The 26,847-nt window shown below is 41.5% G+C and overlaps 1 protein-coding gene across 3 annotated transcripts; it reads right to left on the bottom strand.

Annotated features, from left to right (window-relative positions):
• Positions 1 to 22,314: 22,314 nt before the first annotated feature.
• Positions 22,315 to 26,560, bottom strand: LOC121992794 (homeobox-leucine zipper protein ROC3-like). Of its 3 annotated transcripts, none has more exons than XM_042547368.1 (12): positions 26,295 to 26,560; positions 26,012 to 26,211; positions 25,692 to 25,918; positions 25,434 to 25,551; positions 25,145 to 25,333; positions 24,593 to 25,072; positions 24,397 to 24,495; positions 24,101 to 24,313; positions 23,805 to 23,973; positions 23,437 to 23,708; positions 23,262 to 23,357; positions 22,315 to 23,186 (listed from the first exon to the last, which is right to left on the bottom strand). In XM_042547368.1, exons 2-12 carry the CDS (start codon positions 26,168 to 26,170, stop codon positions 22,806 to 22,808), a joined length of 2,403 nt encoding a protein of 800 aa, XP_042403302.1. In that variant the 5' UTR covers positions 26,171 to 26,211; positions 26,295 to 26,560; the 3' UTR covers positions 22,315 to 22,805. The 3 variants fall into 3 exon arrangements, with proteins under 3 accessions (XP_042403302.1, XP_042403301.1, XP_042403300.1); XM_042547367.1 differs by having other exon boundaries at positions 26,012 to 26,201; positions 26,295 to 26,559; XM_042547366.1 differs by having other exon boundaries at positions 26,012 to 26,559.
• Between the last annotated feature and the right edge of the window lie 287 nt (positions 26,561 to 26,847).

Genomic DNA, 26,847 nt, shown 5'->3' with positions numbered 1-26,847 from the left:
TTAACTATATTCCTCAAATTTTGGCACAATCTACTCTTCCAAGAGTAACCATTTGAGTTAAGGCATAGATTGCCTTTAACTTTCTAAGAAAATGCCAAAATCCCAAATTGACATTTCTTTTACTCATATTTTGTTGTGCCATTGAAAATACATCAAAACTTCTCAACTCATAGCACATATTACTCCAATTAAGAGTAAATGATAATCCTTTTCATTTTCAAAGATTAATAATAACCTTGAAAATACTCCTTGAGTGTCAACTTCATCATGATTAGGTTAACTACCCTTTCAATTTGAGTTGACACTCTCTAACCCATCTATGGGGTAGAGAAAATGCTCCTACGAACTCAAAATCTATTGGTGCTCCTTGGATGCTCTAGGTACTTGCTAGGGATAACCTCCCTAGATACCTTCCTAGTGACTTTGTTTGGCTTCTTAGAAGCCTTGGTCACCTTTTCTAGGTCAACCTTAGGGAGTTCTTCCCTTGTGACCTTTTTAGTGACTTTCTTAGACTTCTTAGAAGTCTTAGTCATGTTTGTTGTTGCAAAAATACTTCTAGGGATAACTTCCCTTGTATTTTGACTTGACCACTAGGCCTAGGGTTAGTTCCATAGCTATATGGAACTCTATGGTAAGAAATTGCATCCTTCTTAGCCTTAGGTTTGTATTCCAAACCTTTACGACCATAGGATAACCCTTGCTTCTCTAAACCTAGGTTTTGACTCTTGAACCCTTGTGTATCATTTGTGATCTTTCTAAGGGTCCTTTCCATTTTGTCAAGTCTTGACCTCAATACTTGATTTTCCTTCCATAATTCCTCAACCTTAGATTTTTCACTAAAATCTTGATTCTCCTTTTTCTTAGGCAAATACCTAGAGTCCTTAGAGTTCTTGCCTAAATTTTTACCTACCTTCCTAATCCTAGGGGTGGTGGTTTTAGCATGAAGAGCTACATGTTTTTCCTTAATGCTATCATGCTTCATATTTTTATGGTAAATAGCATTAAAATGATATAAATTAGAACTAGCATGTTTTTTACCATTGTTTAAAGGGGTAGACTCAATAAATGATACCTTTTGTTTTACCTTGGAGGCTCCCCCTTGACTCATACCTCCTCCTTGAGCCTTAACCGCTTTCTTCTCCTTAGGACATTGGCTCCAGTAATGTCATTTTTGATTGCAAGAGAAGCACACAATGTGCTCCTTGCTCTTCTTTGTTTCGGGAGCGGTCTCTTTGGGCCTCACCTTGCCCTTTAGCATCACTTGGCCTTTCTTCTTGGCCAATTCTGGGCACTTGTTCTTGTAGTGCCCATGTTCCATACACTCAAAACATATAATATGATTTTTATTGTTAATTGGAACATTTATACCTTCATGTGTAGGGATGACACTTGATTCTCCATTTGATTTAGCTTGACTTGTGGAGGTGGAAGCTTCTTCATCCTCTTCTTCTCTTGACCCGGATGTGGAGGCTTCTTCTTGCTCCGATCTCAATGATCTACACTCCCCCTCAATCTTAGAGGTGGAGACTTCTTCATCCTCGTCTTGTATATGGAACAAGGAGTATGCCCTCTCCTTGCCCTCTTCATTGCATTCCTTTGAAGATGAAACTTCTTGGACTTCTTCTTCGGAAGATGAGCATCTCTCACCTTCGGAATTCTCCTCCTCTTGGTCTTGCTCCAATGAGTCACCCTCTTTGGATTTTTCTTAGATTGGTACAGTGGAGGGGATCTCATGAATCTTGGCCAATTTGCTCCATAGCCCTTTGGCATCTTCAAAATCTCCAATTTGCTCCAAGATGTTGCTCGACAATAGATTGACCAAAAGCTTGGTCACTTTGTCATTTGCCTCACATCTTTGGATTTGGTCTTGGCTCCACTTGCTCCTCTTGAGAATTTTGCCCCTTGAATTCTTTGGATCTTTGAAGCTTTCCATTAGAGCAAACCATTGCTTTATCTCCACCATTAAAAAATTCTCAATCATTGATCTCCAAAGATCGAAGCTCATCATTGTGAATGGTGGAGACACCCTTGTATCGAATCCAAGTCCGTCTTGGAATTCCATTGAAGTTGAGCTTGATAAAAATTTTGACTTGATAGAATTTGCTCCAACTTCTACACCCTCTAGCCTTGTTGCCCCTTCCGGCGATGATTTCGGTGAAGAGCGGCCTCGCTCTGATACCACTTGTTGGGACCGATTATGTAGCTAGAGGGGGGTGAATAGCTCGGCGCGATCCTCGTGCTCTTCATTGCTTGTTTCTTCAAATATATGCAGCGGAAAATACAAAGAAAACAAATACAACGCTAACACTAAGGATTTACTTGGTATCCACCTCAAGAAGAGATGACTAATCCAAGGATCCACACACTCACACATCTTCCACTAATAAGAACACTCCTTTATGGTAACTACCAAAGGTGGAGAAGCCCTACAAGTTCACACTACAAGAAGAAAGGGAAAGGGAACAAAATACAAGCAAAATCTTACAAGTTTTCACAAGAAAAACCCTACCCCTAGCTTTCTTCTTCGCCTCTTGACTTGGACGTGCCTCCAAGATTCTTCAAGAACTGGCGGTGAGAACTTTGTGGAGATGCTATGGAAGCGCTGAGATGATCTGAGATGAACAGTGCAAGCAATGTCGAAGGAATCGCACGCCAACGACTTTATCCAGCGCCAACGGTCGGATCCCGATCGATTGGATTGCTCCCAATCGATCGGGGGAGGCTTTGGATCGATCGACCGATCGATCCAGAGCGCCTCTGTGCTCTCGGGAAATGCCTAGATCGATCGGCTGATCAATCCAAGGCTTATTGCGCAGAATCGTGATCCCAATCGATCGGCTGATCGATTGGGAGCTCTGGATCGATCGGTTGATCGATCCAGCGCTATTCTGTGCGATTACGAGCCTCTCTCAATCGATCCACCGATCAATTGGGAGGAAGCTTATCACGGGGACTCACCCAATCGATCAGCCGATCGATTGGGCATGAGCCAATCGATCGGCCGATCGATTGGGCATGAGCCAATCGATAGGCTGATCGATCCAGCTCCTTGATTTTGCCCAAAATCAAGTCCAAAGTCCCCTAAACCAACATCCAATCACCTATGACCTGTTGGTACATCATGCCTAGCATCTAGTCACCCTTAACTTGTTAGAACTCGCTCACCAAGTGCCCGATCAGTCCTTTTGACCCACTTAGACTTCCCAATACTAGATGTCTGATCAAAATTGATCCATCTGGATTTCCTGTGCCTGGTTTCACTCACCAGGACTTTCCTTCTGCCTACCTTCACTCACTAGGGCTTCTCATTTGCCTGGCTTCACTCACCAGGACTTTCCATGCTGCCTAGCTTTACTCGCTAGGTCTTTCACCTGACTTCACTCACCAGGATTTTCCAGCTGCCCGGCTTCACTCACCGGGACTTTCACCTAGCTTCACTCACTAGGGTTTTCCACCAGGCTTCACTCACCAAGACTTCTCATTTGCCTGGCTTCACTCACCAGGACTTCTCTTCTGCCTAGCTTCACTCACTAGGACTTTCTATACTGTCTAGCTTCACTTACTAGGTCTTTCACCTGACTTCACTCACCAGGACTTTCCAGTCAAGTATCCAGTCAACCTTGACCTACTTGACTATCCTTCACAATCTCACCACATGAACAATTGCACCTGCAATCTCCATGTCTTGTCTCTATGTATTGTCAAACATTGAAACTCAAACATCAATACTCGAGCTTGAACCAATTCAAGCTCAGTCAACCAGGTCAACCTTGACCTAGGAAATATTGCACCAACACATCCAACTCTTTTGATGTCATACGATAAGGAGGTTTCGATGCTGGCGTGGTCCCCAGAATCAACTCAATAGCAAACTCCACTTGTCTTTGGGGAGACAAGCCTGGTAGCTCATTTGGAAATACATCTGGATACTCTCGGACCACTAGAATGTCTGAGAGCTAAGAACTGTTGGATCGATGAGTTTCGCTAGAGGGGGTGAATAGTGATTTAAAAATATCGTAGAGTAAGCACGTAGCGGAAAAAGAAAAACAAAAAGAGAGCAACGCTAACACAAGTAATCTTTTACTTGGTTCGGAACTTATGTCGACTCCTACTCCAAGGACCACCCTCTTTGAGTGCTTTCGTTGGGAAATCACTAATAATTCGAAAAAAATATTACAAATGCAGTACAGGAATTATTTAGTAAAAGAAAGTCGACAATAAAAAACAGAAAAAAAAAAGAATAGCACTTGTCGGAGAGCTTTCGCAGCGTCGCAGGAGCACAAAAGAGCAGATCATGAGTTGTTGAGTTGTTCCTTTGCTTCAGCCTTCACCCTCCTTATATAGGAGGTTTGGAGCGCCTGGATCTCTTTAGAGCACCCTGAATGTGACGTAGCCGAGCCAGTCAGTGATCTCCACGTGTCGACGCACATTGAGGATAAAGTTTGCATTCCGGGTGTCCGGGCGTCCGGACCTCCGGGCGCCCGGACTCCATTTTCTAGCAATTTCATTTGCCTGCAAGAAAATGGTAGTCCGAAGCATAAATGTAAAATATCCTGCAAAACAAAGTATTAGCACAGTTTATGATAAAAAAAAAAGAATAGTAATTAGATTCCGTCTCCTCGAGATCGGAATCTAGTCACGATCTCGACTTAGATATCCGAAATGGATCTAATTCGGATCGACACCTAATGTTCCCTTCCCGGGAACGCGTCCTCACAGTCACTCACCTCCAATGACTTACCTTTACTTACATGTCAGACGCCCGGTCAGCCCTTCGACCCGTCTGGACTTCGTTCCAGCTATCTGGTCAGCCCGTCGACCTAGCTAGACTTTGTGTCAAACGTCCGGTCAGCCCATCGACCCGTTTGGACTTCGTTTCAGCTATCTGGTCGGTCTGTCAACCTAATTGGGCTTCGTGCCAAACATCAGGTTAGCCCGTCAACCTGTCTAGACTTCTCCTGCACACTCGATCAGAGTGTTAAATAACAACGAAACTAACTTAACCTATTTTGTCATTCATCAAAACTTGAGTTAGACCGTTAGTGCTAACCGCACCAACAATCTCCCTCTTTTTGATGCAATGACAACTTGGTTAAGTTAGTGAAAAATATATGCAAGTAAAAGCAAGCATTTATCAGGTTGTTAAGTTAGCTTTGTTTTAAGTTTAAATTTTGTTGTTAACTAACTTAAACCACCTAACCCTCCCCCTTTGGCATTCATAAAAAATAAGCGCAGAGCAAATTATAACTTAAAATGCAAGGAAGTCTACAAATATAAGTCAGATTAATTTGGGGGAGTTTAATCCAGAAACATAGAAAAACAATTTTTGTTTTAAGCTTTTATCTTTTATCATTTTCAAAAAAATAGCTAACTTTTAGAAAGATGACTTAAAAATAGGTAACTTAATTTTTTGAAACAAGTTTTGTAAACATAATTTTCAAATATAGCATTTTCACAAAAAAAAACTATTAGGGGTAAGTCTGATTTTCAAATCATGTTTCAAAGAAGATTGTATTTCTCAAGACTTAGTTTGTAAAATCCAATTAAGTAAAATCTATTTTCAAACCTAAGTTTGTTTTTTAAATAAATTTCTAAAAATATGTTTTTTTAAAACTAAGTAGAATATAATTTTCAAAATGAAAAATCTAAGTTACAAACCTGGATAAAGTTTATTTTTCAAATCTAAGTTTAAAAAGTTTGAATTTTAAAATTAAGTTTGAAAAATTTAGAGTTTGAAAATAAAACCAATTTTCAAACCTAAGTTTAAACAATCCAATTAAGTAAGTCTAACTTTCAAAACTAAGTTTGAAAAATCCCCAAAAAAAATTTAAAACACTTAGTTAGTGTTAAACTGATTTAAAAGGAGGTATTTAAAAAATTAATTTCAAAATAAGTATAAAAATAATTAATCCTCCTGAACCTAACATTACAAAAACTGTCTAACCAGTTAGCTACTTACTGACTATTAGAGGATAGCAGTTTTCACTTGGTTAGTAAAGTTAAGTTTTATTATAATCAGTTAGTATTTGACTAAACTGAATGACTTAACCTGATTAATGTCTGTTTGGTATTTAACGTCCAGACTTCTGTCGATGCACTGAAATAAGCATCTTAAGTCCAGGCAATTTGTCTATGCATCTCACCCCTTTCTATGTTCGGTAATCACAAACAAGGGAATCCTAGGGTGTTGGTGAGATGCTCAAGTACTAGTCCTAAGGGAACATGCTTTCTAAGGAATTGTTCTAGTCTAAGGTTAAAACTGATTTAAATTTCTAAAAATGGAAGATTTATAAAAATAAAGATTTTATCCTAGAATTTGAAAACACTATTTTTGAAAACAGTTTTTGCAATTTTAGTATCCTAGTCTATTAAACACATCCCTAATTTTCTACGTAGATTGCTAAACTCACTTTCAGGGAGGGGTTTGGTAAATATTTCAGCTAAATTAAATTTGGACTCAATGTATTTGAGTTCAATGTCTCCTTTAGTGACATGATCCTTGATAAAGTGGTGTCTAATTTCAATGTATTTTATTCTGGAATGATGCACAGGATTTTTTGTCAAATTAATTGAGCTAATATTATCAATTAATACTTTTACATTTGTAATGTTTAAGTTAAAGTCTTTTAAAGTGTGCATCATCCATAATAGTTGGGCAACACATTCTCCTATGGCTATATATTCTGACTCAGTTGTAGACAGAACAACACAGTGTTGTTTTCTACTAAACCAGCTGACAAGTAATGAACCTAGTAGTTGACATCCGCCACTTGTGCTCTTGCGGTCTAATTTGCATCCAGCATAATCAGAGTCATAATACCCTATTAATTCAAAATTTTTAGTTCTAGGATACCAAATTCCTACATTTGTTGTTCCTTTAAGGCATCTAAAGATTCTTTTGACTTGAGTTAAATGAGATTCTTTAGCACAGGTTTGGTATCTAGCACACATACTCACTGCAAATAAAATATCGGGTCTACTTGCAGTTAAGTAAAGTAGGCTACCTATTGCACTCCTATAGTATTTTAAGTCAATTGGTTTCCCATTTGGGTCGTCATCTAGAATAGTGTTAACTGCCATGGGTGTTTTTATTTCTTTAGTATTTTCCATCCTAAATTTTTTAAGTAATTCTTTGGTATATTTTTGCTGATAAATATAATTTCCCTCATTTGTTTGTTTGATTTGTAATCCTAAAAAGTAAGTTAATTTTCCTACTAGACTCATTTCAAATTCTTGTTCCATTAAATTTGTGAATTCTTCTAAAAGTTCTAAATTAGTTGAGCTAAAAATTATATCCCTGGTTAATTTTATTGATTTAACGAATAGGGTTGGGTCAATTTGACCCTGGTTAAACCCTTTGGATATTAGTTAAGAGGTTAACCTTTCATACCAAGGCTTAGGTGCTTGCTTAAGTCTGTATAAGGCTTTCTTTAATTTAAAGACATATTCAGGGTGTTTTAGACATTCAAACCCAGGTGGTTGTGTCACGCCCCAAGTAGTCCCTGCCAAAAGAAATTTCGGCAGCATCTCCCCTGTACAGGTGACAATATGAAACTTCCTACAATGCCCTCAGGCCACATATACCTTGGCCAACACGGTCGAAACAATAACAATATATATTAAGCAAGCACCCGCGCAGTTTAATAGTAAAACCCTAACCTAAGCAACGATAAGGAAATTATCTCAAAAATCCTACTCAACTACACCCATAAAACACAAATCTGATATCCTACTCAACTACACCTATAAAACACAAATCCGATATCCTACTCAACTATACCCATAAAACTGAAAACTCCAGCATACACCCAAATGAAAATCCATCGATAACAAGAGATAGTACAAGATCCAAGTGTCAAAAGATACAAGTCTGAAAACATAGACAATAACATAATAAGAAAAAAAACCAAAATGTGCGAACTCGTCGCTACGCGAAGTGGTGGGGGACTAGCGACTGGAGATCTCCGGACAACCTCAACCTGAAATAGTTATAACGGGGGTGAATCCAACACTCAACGGATACCTAGTTGACATGCATAGTAAATAATAACCAACAGTAATAAATATGTGTACAGTCTCCAGAAATAATGAAACAATGCAAAACTGAATATAAGGGAAAAACTGTACTCACTGGGACCTCCTATCAGGATAATAAGGTCGTCAGACTGAAAATACATGTCCCTGTATACATGTCAATCATATGCATCCATCTAATATGCAGCAAATAAAGTGCAGCAAACACAAGCAATAAATGCATCATGCATATGATGCCAATGACATGTCCTAGTCACCCCTGACGCCAATCAACCATCTCACACACGATGGTGAGACCGAGTGGGTAGGGCTGTGACAATCGTGCACTCTGTCGTCACTACTCCTGATGAGTGATCGAATGGACGGGATGATGTCGGAGTACGCCTATCCTCCTACCCCAAATCATAAGTGGGAGAGCGCAATGCTCTCATCTCCCTGAGACAATATAGAAAAGGGATCCATGTCGGCTACCACGCTACGTCACACTACCCATGAGTGGACCAACGGAGCCAAACAGAGCAACCTGCTGCAACACACCCTGCCTGAATAAAAACCACTAACCCATGAGTGGTTGTATGTACAGATCCATGTAATTGGCGATGTGCTCAACAATAATGGAGTCGACTATCACACAACATGCAATCATGCGAGATGGTGCATGACACTAAGCATACAAATTCTGACCATATCTACCTCCATAAACGTGTACCAAAAATCAATGGATCAAATAAACCGATCTAGGTACACAGGTCAGATATGGTAAGTGACTAGTCTGGTATATCACATAGCATGGTATGTCACTTCCTCTATAACATAAATAATAAACAGGGCATGAATGTTAAATAGGTAACAAACAAAACATGCTTGGAAATAAATAGTGGCATACCCATGCATATATAAAAATAATTATTACTACTTGTTAAAATCTACTAAGCATATCAACAAGACATTATCTAAAAGATAAGTTAAGGTACTCACCTCCAATATAGATCGAGCTAATTAACCTCTATGTCGAAGAGCTCATCCCGAATCCAAATCCTGAAATAAATCGTACGGTTTAGCTAAGTTTTATTGTAAACAAAATAGCTAAACCAAAATCCTTATTTACCAAGAACCCTAATTCATTCATTAATTTCGGTTAGCTTCCTAAACGAATCTAATCCGAGCTTAATTTAAATCCATTATTTAATCCCTAATTAAACCTAACTCATAAGTTAATTAGGGTTAGCTCCATTAACCCTAACTATTCATAATCCAATCATACCTAATTCAAAACATAAACCTAAATTAACATTCCTTGCTAACCTATCAAACAATCATCGACAACAAGCATCAAAATTCCTACACCTTACCTCAATTCACAGTCGTTGCGGAAACAAGGTGTTGTTGGATGGAATTGCTGCCGGAACCAAGAAAACCCCTAGAACAACACCTCCCTGGAGTCCACCCTACCATTCGGATCAAGAAGTGGAGATCAAGAGCTCAACCAAGCATTCCACCAAAAAATCTATTCACAATCCCACTTACCTCTGCCAACATCATCCTTTGCTTCCCAATCAAACACCCGTATCAACTAGGGCAGAGCACCTATCTCCAAATCGCCAACAGCCAAATAGAAAGAAGGAATCAACGACTGTACTAGGGCACAAGTGTTGGAACTTTTGGACCGCAAAAACTACTTTTTGCGTTGCGGAAACCCGAAGTTCCATGCCATCGGATCCGTGCGAAGATTAAAATTTTCGTGTACATGTTTTCTAATCCTAGATCTACACTAGATCTACATGGTAGAGAAGTTATACCTTTGATGCGAAGCCCTTCACTTATCCCGCTCGTCCAAGGTTCGCCGGATCTCAAGGGTGTCAAGTGAACACCCCTCTATGTGTATCCACACGAACAAAAAGGTGGAGAAGAAACCTTAGAGTGTGCTAGCACTCTTGAAGGTTTTGGCCAAGGTGGAGGAGAGGGAGAGAAGAAGATGAGAGGAGGAAGATGAAGTTACACCACACAAAATGTAACTCACACAATTAATTAAGTGGTCGGCCACTTAAAAGGAGGGGTTTTAAACCTCCATGGGATATCAAGAGTCACAACTCTTGACCTCCCTCATGATGTGGCACACACATAAGCCAACCTTGATGATGTGGAACATCATCCTTGGCCCACCTTATGCTAACTCACAAATGAGATGGCAAATGGTCAAGTCAAACTTGACCCTTCATCTTCCCTCTCAAGTCAAGTCAAACTTGACCTCTTCTCTCCCATGGTTGATCAAATCTAACCATTTGATTCAAACCAATTTAATTTAATGAATCTATATTTATTGAATTAAATTGACTCAATGAATCCAAATATAATTAGACTCATTTAACACATGAATCAAATTGAGTCCAACTCAATTAGTTTAATTAGGATTCCTCTTAATCCAATTTGGTTCATCACATGAACCTAATCCTCTTGGTTTATCATATGAACCTAATTCTCTTGGTTTATCATATGAACCTAATCTCCATCTAATTGTCCTTTGTGTGTGACCCTATAGGTTCTTGTAACGTTGTCAATGCTCCTAAACTCATTTAGAAGCATAAGTAATGAGCGGTATCTAGCAACACATCATTACTACCCAAGTTACAAGAATGTTGAGATCCAACATCACCTTGTGACTACTAATTGTGACTCTTCACAATATATGACAATGTCCTTCTATCCTTGACATCTATATTGATCAATTTGAGGCATAGACGGTGTCATCCTCTGATCAATCTAAATCTTGAACTCCAAGTAGACTCACTATAATCAAATGAGCTCAATATCTCATATTGACTCATTTGGGCATGGTCATGCACTTAGTGGTCTCACTCTATCAAGAATAACGATGTCACTCCCGTTATATAGGAGGGATAGATCACATCTACATCACTCACATTCCTCCGCATAATTTGTTGCATACCCAGTAATCGTCTTTATAGTCCACCCAATTACGGGTGACGTTTGACGAAGCTAAAGTATGCAACTCCTTATATAGGGAACCATGGTGACTTCAGGTCCAAGGACTCATAGTCATACTAATAGTCACATGAGAAAGTATATGACACTCATATAACGATCCATGATACTTTCTCATGGCGGGTCATTCAGTATACATTCTCCAATGCATACCCATGTGTCAACTTGATATCTCTATATCCATGACTTGTGAGATCAAGTCATCGAGTTGACTTACATGCTAGTCTCGTCGCATTAACATTGTCACTGAATGTTAATACTTGACTAGGAATGATTAAGAGTAGTGTTCTCTATATCATCTCACTATCGATTCAACCAATCGATTGATATAGATAAGAACCTTCTACTCAAGGACGCTATTATACTTAGTTATTCGGCACCAATACAAATAAGTATAACAACCAAAACAAATGCCTTTATATACATTGGAATATGATACAATGAGTCTATACAACAATCATCATATGATTGGGTCTAGGGCTCTAACTAACAACAAGGACGGCGGCATTGGGTCGGATCTGGTGGTCGGCGACAGTGCTAAGGCACAATGATGACGACTGCCGACGGTAGGGCAGAGATCTAAACTAGGGCATGATGGAAATCAAAAGAGGTAGATAATTGAGGCTAGCTCACCCTTGGATCCCCGAACACCTTCTCACATCGGTGATCTAGGGCACAGGTGAGGTGGAAACTCGGCGTCGGCGATCAAGCTTGCAGCTGTCGGCGCCGGAGCTCCATAGTCGATGATCTAGGGTAGAGGTGAGGCGCTCAGTGATGAAGATGAAAGAGCTCAAGCCCCCGGTGGGCGGCGATCGGCTGGCGCCGCTAGAGCCCGAGAGGAGGAGATAGAATCAAGAGGGGAGACAACGTAGGCTAGGGCACGCGAGGAGAGGAATCAACTCGAGGCTTCCTTGGCCACTGCCTTATACCCGAGGAAGGAGAAACGGCGCGGGGAAGGGTGGCGGCGGTGCGTCGGTTGGGGGAAGGGAAGGAGAAACGACGACGGGTGAGGCGCGGGGCGCAGGTCGGGGGAAAGGAAACAGGGAAAGAGAATAAAAAGAAAAAGAAAAAGAAAATAAAAATTCAACTTTTCCTCATTAAAATGGGGTAGCCTAAATAGGCTTTTTCGTGGTCCAATATTTATCCCTGTAACCTAAGCTATACGAGCTCCGAAATTTTTTAAAAATTTTGAAAAATTTCCTTATGGTTATTCACCCTTTTTCGGTATTTTACAGGTTGGCCTACATAGACTTCTTTTTTTATTAGCCCATTTAGAAAGGCAGATTTGGCGTCCATTTGATACAGCCTGAACCCTTTATGGGTTGTATAACTGAGTAGCATTCTAATAGACTCTAATATAGCTACCGGGGCATAAGTTTCATTATAGTCAAGTCCTTCAACTTGACTAAACCCCTTAGCGACTAGCCTAACTTTATTTCTGGTAATTTACCCAATTTCGCTTAATTTATTTCTAAACACCCATTTTGTTTCTATTATTTTCTAATTTTTGGGTGGTGGTACTAAGTTCTAAACTTCATTACGCTCAAATTGAGCTAGTTCCTCTTGCATAGCTATGACCCAGTCTGGATCAAGTAATGATTCAACTACGGTTTTGGGTTCAATTTTTGAAATCGGAGAAATTTGACTTTGGTTTCTAAAAAATGACCTAGTCTAAACCCTTAAGTCTGGATCGCCAATTATTTGATCAATTGGATAATTTGGGTTGACTCTTATAGTTCTAGGCGGTTGATTTTCTAAAGGTTCTTCTTCTTCTTCGTGATCATTGGTTCCTTCTTGATTACTATTTTCTTGAATAAATTCAATTGGTTGAGGTTGGGTTTGTTTGGATTCCTCAAATTTTACATTAGTAGTTTCTTCAATTCTTAATATAACCTTATTATATATTCTGTACTCCTACTGTTTAGGGAGTATCCTACAAAGATTTCATCTTCTACTTTAGAGGTGAATTTTTCTAAGTGTTCTCTTATGTTTAAGATAAAGGTTGGGTGCCCAAATACTTTAAAATATTTTATATTGGGTTGCTTATTATAATATATTTCGAAAAAGTTTTGTTATATGTTTTATTTAGTATTGTTCTATTTTGCACATAGCAGGCTGTACTGACAGCTTCTACCCAAAAGTATTTGGGTAAATTATATTCATTCAGCATAGTTCTAGAGGTTTCAAGTAAAGTTCTATTTTTTCTTTCTACTATTCTATTTTGTTGGGGAGTTTTAGGACACGAAAATTCGTGATGATATCCATTTTCAAGACAAAATTTGTTAAAGTTATGATTTTTAAATTCTCCCTCATTGTCACTCCTAATTCTTTTAATTTTAAGGTCTTTTCATTTTCAACTTGTTTGCAAAAGTTTATAAAAATTTCAAAAGTTTCATCCTTATTTTTTAAGAATTTTACCCAAGTAAATCTAGAATAGTCGTCTATTATTACTAGGCAATAGAAACTGTCATTTATTGATTTGACCCCATGAGAATCAAATAAGTCTAAGTGTAGAAGTTCTAGTATTGAGTTGGTTTGAGTTTGATTAGTTGGTTTGTGAGTAGATTTTGTTTGTTTACCTTGTTGACAAGCATTGTATATTGTTGAGTCTAAGGTAGGTAATTTTGGTAAACCTCTAACTAATCCATTTAATTTATTTATATTTCTGAAATTTGTGTGTGACATTCTTCTATATCATAACCAAGTTTCTTCTTTTTGTGTTAAATAACACGTAATTGAAGAAGTAGTTAAGTTAATAGCATAGATGTTATCTTTTCTAAACCCTTTTAGACTTATCATAGGATTATCTAGGTGTTTAATTAAGCATTCCGAAGATAAGAACCTAACCTTATGCCTAATGTCACACAATTGACTGATACTTAGGAAATTGTACTTGAAATTTTCAGCAAGTAGAACATTTGTAATAATGAAGTCAATTTTAAGCTCAATATTACCTATACCAATTACCTTGAGTTTGTCATTGTTACCAAAGGCAACTCTTCCTTAACTTTTGTAGGTAAGTTGAGTGAATTTTGTGTGATCTCCAATCATATGTTTGGAGCAACCACTGTCCAAGATCCACTTGGTTTCCTACAATAGATAGGAGTTGAGGGTTAGTCTATATTTTGATCTCAATTTTTTTAGGTAAGAATAATAGTAAAATAATTATCATTATTATTATCATTATAATTATATATATATATATAATAGTTTTAGTTTTTTTAAAGTTTTTTAAAAGAATTTTTTTTAAATAAATTTTAAGGTTTTTAAGATAATTTTTAAAAGTTTTTAAAAGAATTTTTAAAAAAAAAATTAAAAAAAAATAAAATAATTTTTTAAAGTTTTTTTAAAAGAATTTTTAAAAGTTTTTAAAAATAATTTTAAAAATAATTTTTAAATGAGTTTTTTAAAATAATTTTTAAAGAATCTTTAAAAGTTTTTTTAAAAGTTTTTTTAATTAATTTTATTTTGATTTTAAATTTATTTTAATTTTAATTAATTTTAATTGAATTTTATTTAATTGAGTCCTTAGTCATCTCACCCGATCTATGTTTTCAATCAGGGAATCCTATAATTTTATGAGATGAATTAGGTTCAGTTTTAGGGTTTTGTTTAACTTTGTGTTAGATTCAGGTTTAGCTTTGGACTCAACAAATAGGTATTTTTTGGATAAACTTCTGGGCTATGGTGAGTCACTTGGGCATCATTAGAGTAACCATGCCTTTGAGGTTTTCCAAATAGTCCTATCCACTGAACTTAATACAAAACCTTGGTCTAATTGGTTATGATCCATAAAGGGTAGCTTCGGTTAGTCCACTTAGCCAAATGCACCAGGTCGAAGTCATATCTTCATATACATGCATAGACTAAGCTTCCCTAACATACTATCATCCAAAACTTCACCAGTACCATAGGTCAAGTTAAACTTGGTTTCTTTCTAACTAGTCCTAATTACCCTGTCGGGTAGGTTAGTTTCGGTTACCTTATCGGGCAGATTATTTTTGGAGGTGTCAACTATTCTGGAGTTTCCTCCTGAATTATTGGCCTTTATTTTTAAATTTTAGTTTTTGGTTTATGTCTGTTACTTTTATAATTATAATTGACTTGATGATATTCTAATTTTTGGTGGGTTTTAAAATATTTAGATTTTGAATTTGTTGGTCTAGGTTTGTATTTTAGTTTTTGATTTGATTTATTCGATTTTACATAATATATTTTTCCTTTGGGTATGTAGTATTGGTTAAGTCCTACTTGCATGGTTAAACACACTTTCGGAACCCAAACTTTACTTGATTGTTTGTGTTGGGTTATTAACGATTTAAATGTTTTATTTGAACTTGACTTGTAGCCAAGTCCGATTTTGTTGTAAATTACTTTTTGATTATTTAAAATTAGATCTAAATTCTTAGATCTTGTTGTAAATTTTTCTAAGAGATCTTTTAATTTATTAATTTCTATTTTAGTGATATATTTTCCTCTTCAAGTGTTAGGTCTTGAGTTGGATTTAGATTTGTGATTTGTTCCTTGAGGTTTTGATTTTCCTTAAGGAGAAATTTGTTTTCATTTTCTATTGTAATTAATTTCTTATTTAAACATGCAATAATTTTAAAGAACTGTTCTATTCAAATTAAAGTGTACCTCTTCAGGACCTTCAGAAATAAGTACGGACTCGTGGCTCGATTCAGGTTCGGACCCGTCTTCCGATTCATCCTCTAACTCTGCTTCGAGGGTCATCAATGCGAGGTGACTCTGGTGCTTCTGGTCTTCAGCCTCCGATTCTTCTGAGGACGAGTCGTCTCACGTTGCTTTGAGAGCCTTCTTTTTGGTTGTCTTCGTCTTGTCGCTCTTCAACCTCGGGCACTCGTTCTTGTAGTGTCCCTTCTTGTTGCATCCGAAGCAGGTCACGTTCCTCGGTTCGTTTGGAGAGTTGATCTTTTGCAGGTCCTTCTTGGTGAAACTTTTCTTTCTCCTGGTGAACATCTTCCTTACCAGGTTCACCAGGTACTCTTCGTCTTCAGAATCCTAGTTAGACTCATCTTCAACCTCAAGTTTGGTCTTTGTTCTTTCCTTGGAGGAACCTGTAAATAAGGCAATACCTTTCTCGACCCTGGCATTAGTTTGCTCGTGTAATTCTAATTGACAAAATAATTCGTCTAACTTTAACTTAGATAAATTTTTTGAAATTTTGTAGGCATCCACGATAGATGCTCACAAATTATTACGTGGAAAAGCGTTTAACGCATATCTGATTAGATCGCGATTCTCCATTTGATATCCTATCGCGTGGAGTTCGTTGAGGATGTCTTTAATCCTCGCGTGAAGATGACTCGCCGTTTCTCCTTCCTGCATTTTAATATTAAATAATATATTTAAAAGAAGGTTGTGTTTCGTTACCTTGGCGTCGCTTATTCCTTTGTGTAGTTCAATCAGCTTGTCCCATAACTCTTGAGTGTTTTGATGCGGTCCTACCCGATTCAACTCTTCCTTCGTCAGTCTGCATTGTAGCATGTTGAGTGCTTTGAAGTTTGTTGACGTTTTTTTCTTCATGTCCGGAGTCCACTGTTCTGGTTCCAATGGAATTCCAGAGTTGTCGACCGACACCTTGTAGCCTTTGGTGACGCTAAATCATTGGTCGAAATCCGTGTTCAGGTAAACCTCCATCCGCTTCTTCTAGTACGAGAAATCGTCCCCGTTGAATAGGGGAGGACGTATTGTGCTGAATCCTTCAACTTGAGACATTTTTAACCTGCACACAATTAGACAAATAGACAAGGGATCCCAAGACTTGGTCTTGGATTACCAGTGTGAAATAAAATAAAAGGGAACTAAAACTGAATTGGTGTTGCACCAATTCAGATTAATTGCGAAAAAAGGATTCCAAAAAGGTAACACTACCAGTTTGGAATATAGTGAAAAACTAAAAACCAAAAAAATGAACCAAAAAAATAGAAAAAAATTCTCCCCTGTCTGATTGGTGGTTGCACCAAATCAGAGTGGTACTTGCTCTGATACCACTTGTTGGATTGATGAGTTTCGCTAGAGGGGGGTGAATAACGATTTAAAAATATTGTAGAGTAAGCACGCAGCGGATAAAGAAAAACAAAAAGAGAGCAACGCTAACACAAGTAATCTTTTACTCGGTTCAGAGCCTATGTCGACTCCTACTTCAAGGACCGCACTTGTTGAGTGCTTTCGTTGGGAAATCACTAATAATTTGAAGAAATATTATATATGCAGTATAGAAATTATTTAGTAAAAGAAAGCCGACAATAAAAAAACAGAAAAAAAGAATAGCACTTGTCGGAGAGCTTCGCAACGTCGCAAGAGCACAGAAGAGCAGATCATGAGTTGTTGAGTTGTTCCTTTGCTTCAGTCTTCACCCTCCTTATATAGGATGTTTGAGGCACCTGGATCCCTTTATGGCGCCCTGAATGTGATGTAACCGAGCCAGTCAGTGATCTCCACATGTCGACGCACGTTGGGGATAAAGTTTGCATTCCGGGCGCCCGAACTCCATTTTCCAGCAACTTCATTTCCCTGTAAGAAAATGTTAGTCCAAAGCATAAATGCAAAATATCCTGCAAAACAGAGTGTTAGCACAGTTTATGATAAAAAAAAGAATAGTAATTAGATTCTGTCTCCTCGAGACCGGAATCTAGTCACGATCTCGACTTAGATATCCGAAATGGATTTAAATCGGATCGACGCCTAATGTTCCCTTCCCGGGAACGCGTCCTCACAGTCACTCCCCTCCAGTGACTTACCTGCCAAACGCCCAGTCAGCCCTTCGACCCGTCTGGATTTCGTGCCAGCTATCTAGTCAGCCTGTCGACCTAGCTGGACTTCGTGCCAAACATCCTGTTAGTCCATCGACCCGTTTGGACTTCGTGTCAGCTATTCGGTCGGCCCGTCAACCTAGCTGGCCTTCGTGCCAGACATCAGGTCAGCCCGTCAACCTGTCTGGACTAACTTAACTTATTTTGTCATTCATCAAAACTTGAGTTAGACCGTTAGTGCTAACCGCATCAACAAGAACTACTGCTGTCGTCGACATTAATTATCGATAATAGAAATCTCTGACAGTCATGCGACAACAACTTCTAAGCCTGAATCGTAGAAATGGTCGATATGTCGTTGTCCCTGATGCCAGTGAAATCCCACGAGGGTTGGTTCGGAGGTCAGAATTTGACTACCCTCGTCTGGCAATCAACTGTGGCATGATATGCAGGCAGTCAATCCATGACAAAGATAATGTCGAACTCGACCATTTCCAGTACCAATAAATCTACAATGAGTATATGGTTGCCGAAGTCCAATGGGCATCCTCTGACCTCCTGAGTGACGTCCAATGCATCACCGGACGATAGGGTGATGGTCAGTCGCTAAGGTCTAAGGACAGGTAGTCTCCAATCTCCCTCATAAATGCACGAGAAATAAAGGAATATGAACTACCAGTATAAATTAGCATATCAGCGGAAAAAGGCCCGCCGTGCATCCTCTCTGGTAACTACGTGAATACGTCCAGTCTCTGGTGGTGGTGGAGGTGGTAGTGCTGTCAAAGGCTGCTGTGCCTGAGTCTGAGTCTGCCACTATGATGGTGACGGATACTGAGCCAAAGATGGATATGTGGGCTGCGACTGATACTGGATTGGCGGCTGGGGCTGCGACTGATATTGGACTGGCGGCTGGGGCTGTGACTAGTACTGAACCAGTGGTTGTGGTTGTGGCTGATATTACACTAGGGACTGAGGTCGTGACTAGTACTAAACCAGTGGCTGGGGCTACAGCTGATACTGCATTAGTGGTTGAGGCTGCAACTAATACTGCCCCTGCGACATATACTGACGTCCTAAAACAGAGCTCTGAGATACCATAAAGGCACTGGAGTGCTCCTGTCCGTGCATGTCATATGTAGCTACTGCAGGGGAAGTTGTCCGCTACTGACGATGCGAAGATTGGGCCTTCTGCCCCCCTCGCTGAGTCCCTGTCTGACTGAACTGTCCTCCTTGAACAGAGACTCTGGAAGCCACGTGTTGAACCTTCAGTGAACAATCTCGGCTCATGTGCCCAGACAATTTGCAATAGTAGTAAATAATCCTAATCTCAGATCCTTCAACCCTCTCCTTTCTATAGCCAACAACGTGGATTTCAAGTCACCGAGCATGTGACTTCCTCGCTCGGTTGAAATCACTGTCGGTTGACCCTCCGGTGATCATTCTTATCTCTCCCCGAGCGGCGTTGCTCCTGTCCTCCTCTAGAGCCGAAGGCCAGTCCCGCTCGACAGATGCTCAAGTGGGAACTGGGTTGTTCCTTCGCTGGAGCTGGTGGTGTCGGGGCTCGACTATCATCCTTTCTTCTTCCCTTCGCCCGGCTGATCGGTGCTTGTGTCTCCTATTAGGAGATGGTGATCGACAGCGATACCCCCTTAGGGCCGGGCTGCTGGCTATTGGCGTCAGGTCGTAGCAGCCCGGGGTGTTGTGTGTCGTCAGCTGATGGAAGGAACAAAATATTGGCATCCATACTTTGTCTTTGCAGCATTTGGGCTACATGTTGCACATCATGCATCCTAGGCTCATGGTGTGGCTAGGCTCATCCCGATCAAAGCCCCTTGGGGGGTTGATGGCTACTCGGTTGTCGTTGTTCAGATGCTCCTGCGGGCTCGGCAAACGTCTCCCTCCTCCTTGCTGCCTGGGCTTCTTCCACGTTGATGTATTCGGTAGTCTTCCTTTGCAGGTGGTCAAAGTCCCTTAACGGTTTTCGAATGAGCAATTAGAAGAACTCACCCTCGGTGAGCCCCTGGGTGAAGGCATTTACCAGCATGTCTGAGGAGACCACTGGGATGTCCATGGCCACTTGATTGAAGCACTGAATGTAGGCCCTCAATGCTTCCCTGTGCCCCTGCTTCAGCGAGAACAAATTCATGCTAATCTTCTGATGGCGACATTTGCTGGTGAAGTGGTGTAGAAATGTCGTTCAAAAGTCCTTGAAGCTGTGGATTGATCCGTCCGCCAACCTTTTAAATCAACGATATGCTGACTATCCACTCGGGTGAATCATCCTCCCTGGTGCCTTCCCTTTCCTTGCGTCCTGAATGGACACATCATCTGAAGAAGACCCCCGATCCTTGTCTGCTCGGCCTCGTTCCTTCGATGGGGTCCTAAATAGCACTCGGTGGAAAGGGATAGGTGTATTGGGCGCTTCCCCATACATGCCAATCTACTTCTTGTTGTTCCCTCGAGCGGATATTCAGTCCGCTCGATCACCCTATTCAGTTGGTCGACCAGCGACTGATGCTGCGGGTTCCTGAGCTTGGCGTTCGGCCAGTTCCTTTTGTTGTTGTTGCTCCACTATCTTGGCTACTCGGACTTGCACCAACATGTCGAGCTTCTCTTATGTCAGCGTCACCATGGTGAATTGTCCAGCGTCCTCTATCTTCTCTTTTGAATGCATGGTACGTTCCCATAGACGAGACCAAAATGATCCTGTCCAAAAACAAGAAGGTGGAAAACTAGGGGTGTGGTGGCTTCGCTGACTGACTGTAGACCTCGCTCCGCTCTGAAAAATAAATAACGTCAGTGCTGAGCTAGGGAAGGGGTCCCTGACGTTGGTCCTCCGACGCTCAAGTCAGATACCGGAAGTGGAGAAGAAGTGGAACAACAGTAGAACTAGCACCAAACAGTAGTAACGGGTACCTTTGCCGGTAATGACCCCCTTTATATAGAGCCCTGGTAGGCGATGTGCGCACTTCTCAAGGCATGGACATGCTCCCCGATATATCCTATGAAAGGATATGTCAGGAAAGTACCTCTGACAACATACCTTAACAAGACATGCATATCATTAACGAGACAGTAGAAGCTTTCACCGTAGGATCCGCCTGTCGACCATGCCTCATGTCAGTGGCACTACCTCCCAAAAGAATGTCGAGAGATACTACAGTGGTCCCTTTGCTTGGCTGACTAAGGTAGCCCTCAGCCGGGACTTCCCTTCGTCCACAGCCAAGTCCCGCTGCTTGGCCGAGCGGGGTAGTCGCTCGACGAGAAATCCCTCCGCTCTGACGACCTCAGTTGCTCTTCCGTGCAGTGATTGTGTAGTAACATGTCCTCCCCTGTTCGTCTTGCTACTCCGTACCGAGTATCGGTTGTCTTACGTATCATCCCGAACCAGACAGGTGGTCTGCTCAGACAAGTCTTCCACCGGTCGGACCTTGACTGACTCGACCGATCATTACAATTGTCCTTCGTTCGACCCTTTAACACCTAGGCATTAACCACCTTGACTTTGACCTCCACCATGACAATTGACCCCAGATTAGATAGGTCTCCCTCTATCGTCGCATCAATACTTAATAATAATTATATTTTCATATTATAAAATAGAAGAGTATACAATTTTTAATAATACAATAACAATAATTATATTCAATTTCAAGAATATTTCTTTAGTTTTCAATACGATACAATTTAAAAGTAAAAAATACAGTTAGCATATCAAAAACTATTAAAATCTTTGATTCAAATATGAAGGAAATAATTTTATAAAAACTTATTGATTCCACAAAATATCAAATTATAGTCCTTCAAAAATTCATCAATCTAAGAAAAAGATATGATATTATAATATTATTGATGAAAGACGAAAACAACATAAATTATAAAATAATCTCAAAGATCTTTCATACATTAAAAAAAAAAAAAACTTTACACACTATTTTCTTTATCTGAAACCGGACGGTTAGAGATTTCATCCGATAATCATAGTTTTGAATCAATTTTGATTTAATATATTATAGATTTTAGGATTCAATTTTGAGTTAAAAATATAATCTTTTATAATTTTTACCAATGTTACTCCGATCCTATTATGATTTCACTAATTTTTGGTCTGATTCTAATAAACAAATGATCATGTATAATAATCTATGATTGAGACGGTGTTCTGGATTGCAATTTTATTAAAAGGGTAAGATCGCTTTTCCCTACGGATCGAGGCAGGGCCAACCCACGAGTTGAGCGGGCCGATGGCTGGAGATGCAAGAAGCCGAGAGCAAACTGCTCCACCTATCAAAACGCTGTACGTGCATGGACCATGAACAAGCAACAGCGCACATTGCAGGTACCGGCAACCTGATCTCAGTGTACAGTATCCAGCTCATTCATCACTGGACTGGACCTGCTGATACACCCCCGCCAAATTCCGAGAAATTAAAAGCAATGGCAACAACAGACACGCACCGAGACAGAGCCATGAATAGACCACATTGGTTGTATCCCTGCATTCAATGCCGAACAACTACCCAAACGCATGATTAAGGACGGCGAACAGCTAAAAAGGAAGTCAATTCCCGAACCAACACCCTCGACGAAGGGTCACATCTGGTGCGCTCTTGACTCCCTTTCAACAAACACACACTTCATCTCTCACACTGTCACACCCTAGCTAGCTACTTGGCTGTTCTCTACTTCATCATGGAAATCTTTACACAAATCTAAACTGATACCTAATTAAACAGTTCGCCGGAATATTCAGATTCAAACATTTATTGGAGACTGGCAAGCTAATAGCTGGAGATTACAAATATTACCTAACCCTTGATTTGTTTACCAGAAGCTGAATGCCCGAACAAGTGAGGATTTGACAAAGCCCACATAATTGAGGGATATGCAGTTTGTGGGTTCCTGTCAAATCCTCCCTTGTCCTGAATGATCTGGTAGACAAATAGGATTGATGGGGGTGGTAATTCCAGCTATATACTACTACTCCGTACGTCAAGCATGCGAATGCTCCGGCGTAGGTGCCGGTGGAGATTGCTCGGTGGCGACGCCGCCGAGCATGGAAGTGATCTGCTGCACGGTGTTGGAAAGGTGGTTGTTGATGGCGGTGACGCTGGAGAGGTTGAGTTTGGCGGAGTGGACGGCGCTGGCGAGTACCTGAGTGCCGACGGTGAAGAGGCAGCCGGCGGCGTCGGAGGCAGGGAGGATGACGAATCCGGTGGGGAGAAGGGGGATGTAGGAAGGGTCCTCGCCGCTCATGGCGACCTGGACGGCGTCGACGTCGACGGTGGCGTATACGAGGATGCTACCGCCGGTGGGGTGGGTGCTGCTCTCCTGCAGCAGCAGCTCCACGCTGTGGGCCGAGTTGTTCGCAGCCTACAAATTTATATATATATATCGATCAAATCGACAAAATCTACTGATTAATTATTGTTACAAAAGAAGACTAACATTGACACGAAGAAGAGAGACGCAGTTCCTGGGATGCGATCCGTTGGCGATATGAGCAACTTCGTGCGACGAATTCCCACTCGACAACATGTCCAACTGAATCGTGCACGAGACAAAATGAATCCAGATATCTGGCGTAAAATTAATTGATTCGATCGAGTGGAGTATAACTAACCTGCGACCTCCGTTGCTCGTCGGTTAGGAGCTCGAAGACTTGCTGATGAGAGAAAGGGAGCCAAGTGGTGGAGACGGCGGCGAGGATGACGCCGCTAGGCTGCCCGGGTTCGGTGTTCTTCCTCGTCGTCACACGAACTGTGTCGTCCGGCGAGTCGGAGAGCGCCGTCCACGACTGCGCCCCTGTGGCGCACACGGTGGCGCAGAATGTTCTAACCATTCTCTGCGACAGCTTCATCATGTTCTTCCTTGCCTCCGGCGAAGGGATCACCGCTAACAATATATATTAATTTATATATATCAATCAAATCAATCTTGACGTAATTCTTAATTAGAGATGAACTGGATATAAACATAAATTATGCCAACCTCCAAGGTCTGATATGTTTCTGGCCATGAGGCTGGCGAGGCGCTCGCATTGCCTTTGAAGAGTAGAAGCCCAGCGAGTCGCTCCGTAAGCCATGCCACTGCTGACGAAGTGACGAAATACTTGATGCACTGGCTTATCCTCCACCTCTGCGTGTTCTACCCACGTCACCTGTCCAATTATGAAGAACGGGAAGTCTGAATATTAATCCCTTGAATTTTGCAACAAGATTCATGAGGAATGAAGAGATCATATATATAAATGGAAGTGAACATTAATGAAGTTTAATTTAATTTACTCTGGAATAGCCGTTGGGCATGTCTTGAATGATACAGCCCGAGGTCCTCCTTCTATACCAAGGGAAGCATGTTTGAACCCCTTCGACAAATCCATCTACTGGGAAATCCACCATTATCCAACTCCCTTCCTCCGAGTTCTTTTGGCAATACCTGAAGAAATATGCTTCTCTTGCTGCCACCAAGGGCGACAAAAACTGCAACTCCCCGTGCATCTGAAAATTTCAATCATATCAACATTCAATTCGATTCAATTCCATCTGGTTAATTGGTTTGAGTAGCATTATTATGGAATTACCAGTTGCAGGCAGCCGTTTCCACCGGCTACTCCGGAACTCAACACCTGAACTGTTCTTGATTTTGACACGATCGAAGGGAAAAGCTCCATCCATTTGTTCTGAATATGTTTATCGCGATGAAAAGTGGTATCGTAAAAATTATATAAGTTGGAATTATGTCATATCAGTTCGTCTGAGAATTTAAGGACGACTCACTGCGTCGAGGAAAGCATCCACCAGAGTGATGCTGTTCATTATGACCATCGCAGTGTCTCTCGAAGCCTCCGTCCTGAACTCTCCGTCGTGCTGCTTCAACTCCATCGGCCAAGCCAGCCGCTTCGAGTGCTCTTCCAAATCCAGCACCTCCACATTGTTGCTCTTCCGGACCCACAGCGGCTCGCCGGCGTTGCACATCCTCACGAGGTAGTCGGCCGCGGTCATGGCGAGGTCGAGCAGCAGCGGCTTGTCCTGGTCGAGCACCGTCAGGCCTCCGGCGAACGGCGAGTGCTGCAGGTCCTCCGAGAGCGGTGCAGCCGCCACCGGGATCATCTCCAGCGGAGGCGGCTCGTTGAAGTGCCGCGAGTAGACGCCCATGTCGAGGTCCAGAGACGGCGCGAGGAGCAAGGGAGCCGGCGCGAGGCCGAGCGGAGATCGGCCGCCGGAGTAGCGGGACGTGATGCAGGACAAGCGCTCGAGCTGAGCACGATCGCACAGTAAGAAAGAAACTATAATTAATTAGGGTTAGGGTTAGGGTTTAGAGGGAGGAACCTCATCCTTGAGGCGGGCGTTCTCGATGTGAAGCTGCTGCTCGTCGAAGGACATCTCGCCGAGAATGGCAGGCCCGCCGCAGTTGCGGCAGACGACGTTGCGAACGGCCGCCTGCAACCGGAAGTTCTCATTCTTCAGGCTCTCGTTCTCGGCCCTCAGTCCCACGTTGTCCGCACGGTCGTGTTGTGCCTAATCAAATCATTAACCCACAAGTAAATAAAATAATAATTGGTAATTTGGATAAAATAGTAAAGAAATGATTTAGATTTGGCGCTACTTAAGGAAAGACCTTCAATTGAGTGCGGCGGTTTTGGAACCAAAACTTGACCTGGCGAGGTTTGAGTCCGAGTTCCTGGCTCAGCTTCATCCTTTGCTTCTCATCCGGGTGAGGGCATTCCTTAAACAACCTACGCGTTCATTATGATCGAATCGTATCAAATATTTCCTATCTGAAGTAATTGATAATGTCTATGATATATTTGGCTTTTACGGCCGGAAAAAAGGAAAATGGAGATTTAGCGGATCTCTGAGCTGTATGCATACTCACGCTTCCATTTCTTGGATCTGGCGGGCGGTGTGGCGGTGGTAGCGCTTTTTTTTCCCCGCCGCCGGCTGCTGGGACGGCGGCTGTGGCGGCGGCGGCAGCAGCAGGGGGTGCTGCTGCATCAGTTCGTCGTCATGCTCCTCTCCGCAACTGAGCACGCCGCCGTCGAGCGGCCCGCTGCCGGAGCCGCTCTCCATCTCTTCTTCCTTGCTCATTCCCATCATCCCCTCCTTCTCGGTCACAAAAGTTGGAAGGAAAAAAAATCACAACGACTCGTGATGTGTAGAGTTTAAATCTACAGTCGAGTTAATTTATTTAAATACCGGCATGATGGAGGAGAAGGCGTGAAATGGGGGCATGCTGGCCATGAACCCGAGGCCGCTAGGGTTTTGGATCGGCGACGAGAAGATGAGCGAGTCCGGCGACACCACTACGTTGGCTCCTCCGATCATGGACGACAGAACTTGACAATCTCCATACATTTTTTTTTTATATATATAAAAAGAACCCGAACTGCATAAATCTCGAAGAAGAAAAAGGAAAAGAGGAGAGATCATCGATCGAAGAATAGTGGGATATAAATAATAAATGTCGAGAGATAAATACCAAGCACCGTGGTCGGTGAAGAAAACAGAGCAAGTTTCTCTTCTTCCTCTTCCTTCTTTTCTTCTTCTTCTTCTTCTACGTGAAGTGCAGAAAGAACTATGGCCGCTTCCTTCGCTCCTTGTTTCAGGGAGATGGCTATCGACTCATCATCTTTCTTTCCCTGGCAGAAGCAGAATACGACTCTCTCTTTTCTTTTGTCAAAAGCTACCTCGGCATTAATATTTATCACTGGCGAGGGTGTAATTACTCGGAGAGGAGAGGAGAGGAGAGGGAGAGGGGACGGGGAGGTTTCGTGAGAAGATGAGAAAGAGGAAGAGAGAGAGATGGTGGTAAATGCGACTTTAACTGCGGGGGGACAGAAACCGATCCGCGCCAGCGAATCCGACTCCGCGGCGTAACCGACACGTGTCTTTCGGCGAGGACAACTCCGTGGGGGCAGCAAGTCAACTCTCCTCCTCCTCCTCCTCCTTTCCACTGCTCCTCCGTCATCACGCGCTATTGGTCCCCGGTGGGCCCCGCGGAGACGCGTTCGCGCGGGGAAATCGACGGCGAG

Source organism: Zingiber officinale, chromosome 6B, assembly GCF_018446385.1.
Source record: "Zingiber officinale cultivar Zhangliang chromosome 6B, Zo_v1.1, whole genome shotgun sequence".
Taxonomy (NCBI): domain Eukaryota; kingdom Viridiplantae; phylum Streptophyta; class Magnoliopsida; order Zingiberales; family Zingiberaceae; genus Zingiber; species Zingiber officinale.
This window is presented reverse-complemented; position numbering and strand designations above follow the sequence as displayed.